Source organism: Symphalangus syndactylus, chromosome X (assembly GCF_028878055.3).
Source record: "Symphalangus syndactylus isolate Jambi chromosome X, NHGRI_mSymSyn1-v2.1_pri, whole genome shotgun sequence".
In the NCBI taxonomy this organism is placed as follows: Eukaryota; Metazoa; Chordata; class Mammalia; order Primates; family Hylobatidae; genus Symphalangus; species Symphalangus syndactylus.
The window spans coordinates 102,162,404-102,172,136 of record NC_072447.2 but is presented as its reverse complement, the minus strand read 5'-3'; the positions used below and the strand labels follow the sequence as shown (position 1 = coordinate 102,172,136).

The window sequence follows — 9,733 nt, the reverse complement described above, 5'->3', positions numbered from 1 at the left end:
AATGTACCGCTTAAAATATTAACCAGACACTTAAGAAGGCCTAGCTATGAACTAATTGAAGCTTTCCCCATAAATTATACTTTATCTAAATATCTTTCCTTCCTGACAGTATGAAACCAAAACTGAATCAGTATATTTTAATGTCCACTCAGTCTTTGTCAGTTTTTTGTTTCTTTGAACAGCCATTCAATGTTTTGGCTTTCAGTGTTGTTTTAAAAAAAAAGGAAGAGAAAGGAAAAGAAAAGAAAAGGGAAGAAGAGGGAAGGGAACTGAAAGGGGGTGGGGAAGGAAAGGAAAGGAAAAGAAAGCAACCTAGAGATCTTACCCTTGCTCTTATTACCATAATCACTATAATATTACTGAATAAGTTGTGCAGAAATCATGTTCTCCTGTCTGCTTCATGTCTCTATGATTTGATGCTACTTGCTTATAAGGCTTGCATGAGCCATGCAACAGTACAGATAATAGCATCCTAGCGGCCGGGCACGGTGGCTCACGCCTGTAATCCTAGCACTTTGGGAGGCCGAGGTGGGCGGATTGCCTGAGCTCAGGAGTTCGAGACCAATTTGGGCAACATGGTGAAACTCCGTCTCTACTAAAATACAAAAAAAAAAAAAAAAAAAATTAGGTGTGGCGGCATCCGCCTGTAGTCCCAGCTATTTGGGAGGCTGAGGCAGGAGAATTGCTTGAACCCAGGAGGTGGAGGTTGCAGTGAGCCGAGATCATGCAACTGCACTCCAGCCTGGCGACAGAGCGAGACTCCTTCTCAAAAAAAAAAAAAAAAAAAGGATCATAGCAAGCCTCAGAGCTGCAGCTGTGCATATTCTGTGGTGCCACTGACAACTGCTACCCCAGTTTGGGGCCTCATTTCTCATAAGTATTACTGCAATAACCTCCAACAAAGTTGGCCTTCTGTGGCCTCTCCCCACTCTACCGTTCCTACATAGAGCTTCTAGAGTCATCTTCCTTCAGTGCTCCAAATAATTTCTTTGCTCAAAACCCCTCAGTATTTCCCTATCCTGTACAGAATCAAGAAGCCCAAACCACACATCCACTGCCGTGTTTCACGGACCTTGCACTCTAGTCAAACAGAATTGTTCAATATTCTCTGCATATGCACCAAAGTTCCAAGTTTATACCTCGGCTCATGCCTTCCCTCCCTCGCTCTTCAAAAAGATGTCAGTTCCATGAGATCTTGAACCACGTCTAGCTGGTTCACTGTCATAGTCTCAGAGCCTAGCATTGTGTGTGGCACACAATAGGTGCTCAGTAAATACTGACTGAATGACAGTGTCACAGATCCAAATCTACTTACCTCTTAAATTTCAGTTTAAATGCCAGCCACTCCACAAAATCTACAGATACCAGCTTCCCACCCAATAACCACCCCACCTCTCTAAAACTAAATTCTTGCTTTTTCTGAACCTCCACAGGCCTTATATCAGTTTCAACATCAATGTTTCTTTCCACCTTGGATTATAATTCTGTTTGTACATATCCCATCTCCCACTAGGCTGTGAGATCTTGAAGCCAGGAGGAGCTATGTTTAATTCATAATTGTGTCCTGAAAAAGCAGCTTCCATCAAATGGACACTCAATGATTAGAACAGTCCCACTGGGGAGTGGGGGTGGGGGCAGACTTTAACAAAGTAGAGAAGTTGAGGGGTTTCATATGATTTATTTATTATTATGTCAAATAATAGGATAATAGTGTTTACACTTTGCTCATAAACATCAAAAGGTGATGGCTGGACCTCAATTAGCCAAGATATAGGTGAAAATATTAGCTGAACTGCTATTATCCAAGATATAAGGTCATCATGGCTAAAGATCGAACTCTGGCTCATCTCCAAGAACTAGGAACAAAGTTATGATTTGCATAATTCATATATTTGCAAGTTGTTTTTCCGGAAATGGACACTAACTGTAATAATATTTTATTTGTGGCCACTGGGACTCTAGATATCTAAATAAATTCAGTCTGTAAATGAGATATTTGGCTATAGCTTTCTTTTTATTCTAAATCATCAAAACTATATAGCATGTTACATGCATTGCATGTATATTAATTTCTGGATTTCCATTTTTCCTTTGAGCTCTTGACCTTAAGCTCAAATTCTCCTAGTTGTGGATACTAATGTTTTCAGACTTCCTATTAAGGAATTTGCCTATTTGGGTCTCATGGGGGAGAAAAAGCCAATGTATTTGATTCCTGATGTAAACCATTCCAAGGGAAACAAACAATGGTCTTTGGTTTGCCTCGGAAACAAATGTTTCTGATTGTATTATTTATAGACCTGGCTATTACATTGTCCAGACCTTCATCTTCAAGTCACCCCACCCATGATGAGATATTCTATTGAAGGCTCTCCAGAAAATAATAATCTACAGTCCTTTTCTGTTACTCATTCCAGATTTTTACCCTTCTAAGCATTTGAAGCCCAGTTGCTTAATTCTATACTCAATACCAAAACAAAACAAAACAAAACAAAACAAAACCAAAACCTTTTCTGTTGAAACAGTTTCTCTGGAGCATGTAAATCACCCTTCTGATGTTTCTAAACTTTTCAGTTGTACCGTATCTCCACTACTCTGGCAAGCAGTGCTAAAGAAAACCTTATGAATCCTACAAGTATGTTTTTAATATGATCCCATGATCTCTACCTGAACAGGCCCATACAAAAGCACTCCTGCACTTCTGTTTGGTCGAAGCTTCTCCCCCTCATAGTTCATGCCTTTTCACTTGTCTTTAATCTTAATTATCATAGGCAGTACAACATTTAATGTATATCTTAACTTTATTGAATAAGTAAGTAGCCATTACATATAGATTGCAAGTCATTCTCGGTCCTGCTTAGAGATAGGTGTTTATTCCAAGGTGAAATGACAGCACAAATCCACAGTTCTAATGCAAGTGAAATACTTCTTCAGGGTGGCTTGGTATGGACACAATCTCCCTCAATACCCATTCAAAGCAGTCTTTGCTTTCACCTCTCCCTTCAGGTGAGGGATTCAAGGTATTTAAAATAAGCTTGTAAAGAACCCTTCTGTATCAGAGGTAGTTTTGTGCCTGCACTGTGAACCATAGAAGGCATTTGGTCAAAGGTGTCATAAAAGGGGCAGAAGAGGTACATCAGAGCACAGAGTTGGGATCGATTATTTTTTTCAAGTTAACTGCCCCTAGTGGCAAAATATCAACCAAAATTTAGAATAGCCTGTCCATCTATTTAACAACAAAGCATGCAGCAGCCTGTTGCAGACAATAGCTTTTAGAGACAAACTTCGATTTGGTTTGAGCACCAAGAATGCATCTTAAAAAGTGAAAAATTCATTTGTGTGCAATGAATAGCGTAGTGAGCTGCATGGTGCCCCCTCCCCAAAAAAAGACATCCAATATCCTAATCCCTGGAACCTGTGATAGTACCTTATTATTTGGAAAAAGGTCCTTTCAGATGTAATTAAGAATCTTGGAATAAGGGAATTATCATGGGTAATCTGGATGGGCCCTAAGTCCCATCACAAATGTCCTTATAAGAGAGAGGCAGAGGTAGATTATATATACAGAGGGGAAGTGATGTGAAGACAGAGCAGAGGGAGATGCAGTCACAAACCAAGGAATGATAGCAGCCACAAGAAACTGGAAGACATGGGAAGGGTGTTTCCCCTAGAGTCTCCAGAAGTTCAGCCCTGCCAACCCCTCAATTTTGGACTTTTGGCCTCCAAAACAGCAAGATAATAAATTTCTATTGTTTTAAGCCACTGGGCTTGAGGATAATTTGTTACAGCAGCCATGGGAATCTAATACAGATTGTGGAACTGGGAAATTGGGTACTTCTGTAACAAATGTCTTAAAATGTGAAAATGGCTTTGGAATTGGATAATGGGTAGAGACTAGAAGAATTCTGGTGGGTGTGATAGAAAAAGCTAGATTGCCTTAACCAGATGGTAGAAGTATGAATGTTAAAGGCATTTCTAGTGATGGTTTAGAAGGAAATGAAGATTTTATTGGAAAATGGAAGAAAGGGAATCCTTGTCATATAGTGGCAAAAAGAAGTTTATCTAAATTGTCTACTACAGTAGTGTGAAAAGTTGAATAAATGATGAACTTGGATGTTTAGCTGAGGAAATTTTCAAGTCTAGTGTTAGAGGTATAGCTTAGTTTCTTCTTAGTGCTTATAGTAAAATAAGACAGAAAACAGATACATTGACAAAACAGGCTGGGCATGGTGGCTCACACCTGTAATCTGGCACTTTAGGAGGCCAAGATGGGTGGATTGCTTGAGGCTAGGAGTTCGAGAGCAGCCTGGGCAACATAGCAAGATCAAGTCTCTACAAAAAATGCAAAAAATTAGCCAGGCATAGTGGCATGCACCTGTAGACCCAGCTACTTGGAAGGCTGATGCAGGAGGATCCCTTGAGCCTGGGAGTTTGAGGTTACAGTGAGCTATGTTTGTATCACTACACTGCAGCCTGGGTGACAGAGTGAGAACCTCATCTCTAATAAATTTAAAAAAAAATTTTTTTAAAAGAGAAAAGAACCATATAAGTGGACAAGGAATCAGTACCTGATGACTGGGTAAATTCTGAGCCTGAATTCACAATCTGAATGATTTTTTAAAAAAAGATGCTAAAATTAGGAGATTCACTATCAGAAAAGTGTGCTGTATAGATAAGCCCAAGGGTGTGTCTTGACAACCTTTGGCTAGTGCTGAAGAAGTTAGTTAGGCATTAACTTGTGGATTTGACTGTTTCAATAGAAGCCAAGAATAGAGATGGGGTTACTCAGGAAAAATCTGTGAGGACCCTCTTTTCTGAATGTGTGAATCAATCAATGTGACATACATGGAAGACCCACAAGATTTTTGAGAATGTTATACCAGCAGAAACACTTCCAACTGGGCCTAAAAGGCACAGAGATAGAACAAAATGAAAGAAGATTGTGAGACTGCCAAAATTCTACAGGTAGGAATCCCGTTGATAAAACTACTCAGCTGCAAACATGTGCTACCCTTCAAGATGATAAAGGAAGCACCATCCCGAGAGCTGAGCTGCAGGTACAGAGGCAGAGGCCCAAGTGTGGGAACAGAGGAAGTGGTACAAGCCATAGACACAGAGGCAGAGGCCCAATCCATAGTCCAAGAAAGAAGAGCCACAGGCCCAAAGGGTGGAGCCCTGAGAAAGAGGATTACTGCCAGGCCTTGAAATATAACAGAAATTTGTCTGGCTAGATTTTGAAAATGATTGGGACAAGAGAGTCCATTCCAATTTCCATTCTCTCCTTTTTGAAACAGAAATGTCTGTAACTGTTATCCTACCCCAGTTCCCACCATTGTAATTTGAAAGCAGATTAACTTTTCTGTTTCACTGGTTCTCAGAGGAAGAGGAATTTGGCCTCAGGAAAGACCACACCCAGAGTTTCACTCATACCTGATTTTGATGATATAAATGATAAGCTTTGGAACTTCTGAACTGATGATATTTGAATGAGATTTTGGACTTAGGATTGATAATGGGTTGAGACTTTTGGGAATGTTAGGATGGGATGAATGTCTTTTACATATGAGACAGACATAAATTTTGGGCCAAAGGGCAGACTTTGGTGGGCTAGGAGTGACTTCCTAAAAGACATATCCACATCCTAATCCCCAAAACCCGTGAATTTATCTTATTTGGAAAAGGAGGCCTTGCCGATGTAATTAAGTTAAGAATCATGAGGTGAGTAGATTATCCTGGAGTAATCTGGGTTGTCCCTAAAAGTCATCATAAGGATCCTTATAAAACAGAGGCAGAGGGAGATTAGGTACACAGAGGAAGGTGATGTGAAGACACAGCAGAAAGAGAAATGTGGCCATAAGCCAAAAAATGCCAATAGCCACCAGAAGGTGGATGTGGCAAGGAAAGATTCTCCTCTAGAGCCTCTGGAGGGAGCATGGTTTTGCTACCCTCCAGAAACGTAAGCAAATAAGTTTCTGTTGTGTTAAGCCATCATATTGGTGGTAATTTGTTACAGCAGCCAAAGGAGATGGATGCAATTAGTTAATATTTTAAGGATTCTGTACCTTTTAAAAATATTCTGAAGAAAATCTGCATAAATGGTGCTTCTCACATGTGGCAATAATATGGCCAAGAAAAGACCTTAGTGTAATTTGGTTTCATACTAAAAATGTCACTATATACTTTTTTTGGTGATACTTTCCAATCTAAAACAAAACGCAAATGGCTAGAGCAGGACCATTACAAATCTGGGAAACAAACCTTTTAACTCAACTATTGGAACTTCATGAAAGACCCTGAAAGGTTTTTTAATGTTTGTGAAAAGCATGTGGGATTGCTCTAAATAAAAATATATAAGTTATCAATAATAGTACTTCATTCGTTCTTGTTCACAAACTAGAAAATAAGGCAAGTTTGCACCTGGAAAAGGTGATACATATCAGTATTTCTACCTTGACCAGCTTGATAATATAGCAAGGCATATGCTCCCAAATTTTAGTCAGGGTTAACATTTCAAAATCATTCTCCTACAGACTGATAAGCTGTCAAACGAATTAAAAAAGCCATACCACGAAGATTTCAGAAAAGACTTTGTAAAGTCAAAAATACACATATTAGGTATTTACATAAATTAGAACCTAAACTTTTGTTGTTGTTAAAAAACAGTGTTACTGATATGTCCCTTAAATGTGTGTGTGTGTGTGCATGTGTGTGCGTTTGTGTATGTGTGTTTTCAGATCGGATAGGACTGTAAAATCTCAGATACTGTTACCCTTTTTGATTTCTCTATTGTAGCAGCTTTAGAGCTTTTTAAAGTATAATACCTAAGTAAGGATGCACTGGAGGCAAAGGCAGCAGTTTGAATCATTATACATCTATATAAAGGAATCTGTGAGCTGCTGGTCACTTGTTTACTTTATCTCAGATGGGGATTTGCCAAGCCAGCCATTTGTTCTTCTCTCTGAATATCTACAATGTGCTTTGAATGAGTAGAAACAGTATTTTCTACATAAGAAATATACGTGTAAGAAATTTCTTGCAATAATCACAATCATCTGCATGAATTACACTTAAAATTGCACTCCGGAGAAGTTATACCACATTATTTCAATGCATATTTTAAGATAATAGACAAGTTAAGTATAACTTTTACTCCCTAATCTGTTTAAGAAAAATGTAGAACCTGTTTTCCCTGCTAGACTTGTTGTGGCAGCATCATCTTAATTTGTTAATATAAGGTAAGTAAGTATAATGATAATTGAGAGGTTCACTTAGTTGGAATTATTGTAGCAAGAGATATAAATATATACACATATTTACACATACATACATAAAATTGCTTTTTCTTCTTCAGACGACCAAAGTGAAATTGGAAAGAGAGTGGAAAGGGAGATAAAACAATTGACCTTTCAGACAGTTTTCTGCCGCCTCCTGTAAAAAGAATTCTTTTTCCTCTCAGGTTTTCTAGAAGTCTATTCCCTGCCTTCTAGGGACTCAAGGGAGAAAGAAGCAATAGAAAAAAGAAAGAAACCACAGAGCATAGGAATCAATATTTGCCTTTGAAATCTAAATAAAGGTAATAGAATTTTCAGGTTCATCCCTAGCATAAACATTAAAATGTGAGGGTTTTCTCAAAAATAGCCATATAAAGTATTTGTATAAAGTAGATATCTGTGCATAATTAGAAAATACCTCTTTAAATAAAGTTTAAATCACTTTCCCTAACTGATTCGGTTAAACTTTGGTTTATTTTTAGCAATGAGAAGTGCTTGCAATATCATGCTGAAATGCTAGCTAGACTAATGATAAGTTTAATTTCAGCCAAAGCAGATGAATCCATCAGCTTTCACTTGAGATAAGATTCTAAATAACTCAACTGGGGTGGAGCAGTACTTTCGTGAATTTCCAAAATGGCTTCTCTTACAGTGTGCATAATATTAGCCCCTCTCCAAATCAAGATGCATATTTTTCTTGGCCCTTTTCTATTATATATGTACTAGGGATTGGAAGCTGACACTGGATAATTCTTTCTATTCTTTTTCTTCTCTTTTGTTTTTGGTGGGAGTGACTTACACATTTAAGATTTTACATTTTTGACAGACTGAATGTTTTTGAAAGCCTTAGAACTCTTCAATTTCTTACACTTCCATCATCACAGTCAGGTCACACACAATTACAAATGATACACATCTTTACATTAAAATGGAACACATTTTGTAATCCTGATAACTGTGTTCAGATTAGAATAATTGTGGGAGGAGTCTTGCAATAGTATTACAAATGCAAACTACTTCATCCAGCTTATCTTGATCTTTGCAGAAATGCACTTATTTCCTTTCCAGCCGCTGAGTGCACACTTTGTTCTTCTCAAAATGCATTATTTTGTTTACTTAAATATTTTCATATTCTTTGGCATCAGGAATCACTTAGATGAGATAGCTCCATTGTGGCGAGAGCGTGACCTTTCCAAAGGTACTCGTCTGTTATCTGTAAGACAAAGAGAAAAAGGACCAAAAGCATGGTAAGCTTTAGATCTTTGCTATTACATGATGTTAGGTTGAGAAAGGTTTTCAAATAGTCCTGAAAAATCACTTCAAATGAAAATGTAAATAAGTAACAAGGAACTCAGATCTGAGGAGTTCATGCGGCAGCTGCCCGGCTGAGTTCAAGAGTTCTGCAATCAGCAATAAATGACTTTTCTTGGTAAGCGAAGTCAGAGTGATAAAAGAAATGGAAGCATTCTCTCAAGCACAGTCCCCTTGGAAATAGCAGGCAACAACAAAATTCTTTGGTAAAGATGTTAAATTGAAAAGATCTATATACAGCACCTTTTGTTGGAAAGCACTTCAATTCCCCATGAGTTTTCAATCTGTATGTTGGCTACCTCTAGAGGACACCAGCATAGGCAGAGCAGAAAAGAGTTTTTATTTTTTACAATGATTGCAATATGTGGCAATCACACTAGCTACCAAATGTGCTTGATTGTATGATGTAAAAAAATTCAATATATTATATAGTCATTATGGGAATGAATAACGAATAGGACCTATTCTAGGTCCCATTCCCACCACCCATCACAGGAAGAATAATTATTATAGAGATAACAAAACTTGGAAAACAAAGTTTAAAAGCATTGAAAGTTGCTGAAAATAGTTCTAGCTTTAATAGGGAAAAGGTTTATAGCTCTGCATTGCGATGATCACTACTATGTTATTATCACCTGTTTTATGCTCAGCTTAAATGCAATTGATGTGGGTGAAAATCCCTTTCTGACAAAAGCATAATATACTTAGATTCTCTATTTAGAATGAGACTAGGTCCCTAGAAATAATGACAACCACCAGCACTTACATAAATGCTAACACTTTACACTCGTTAATTTGCTAATTCACACAACATCCCCGGGAGGTAAGCCCATTGCATTCTATCCTATTATCTCTGCTTTAGTGATGAAGGTTACACAGCAAATCAATGGTATGATGGGGGATTATAATGCAAAGTTAATGCCTAAATGTCAGGCCTGCTTTGTTCAGAGGTGAAGGTTGGGGCCTCCCAAGCTGCTACTCATTTCCTCCTTGAGATGATGACGCCCAACTAACACATCCTGCCTGTTGTATGGGGAGGAAAAACTGAGAACTGCTGAGGTTTTGCCATGGTGCCTTTCTTGTCTGTGCTAGCATGTCTTGACTGAGTTCCCGGTAGTCTGTGGTCAGCAAACAGAGCAAAGCTAACGGGCCTC

General features: G+C 38.3%; 1 protein-coding gene across 2 annotated transcripts in view; it reads right to left on the bottom strand.

The window, feature by feature from the left end:
- Positions 1-2,779: 2,779 nt before the first annotated feature.
- Positions 2,780-9,733, bottom strand: part of DIAPH2 (diaphanous related formin 2) — a 953,710-nt gene continuing 946,756 nt past the window's right edge. For both annotated transcript variants that reach the window (XM_055269479.2, XM_055269478.2), the window contains one exon: positions 2,780-8,481. In XM_055269479.2, coding sequence (XP_055125454.1) covers positions 8,417-8,481 — 65 coding nt within the window. In that variant the 3' untranslated portion in view covers positions 2,780-8,416. The remainder of the gene's footprint in view (positions 8,482-9,733) is intronic.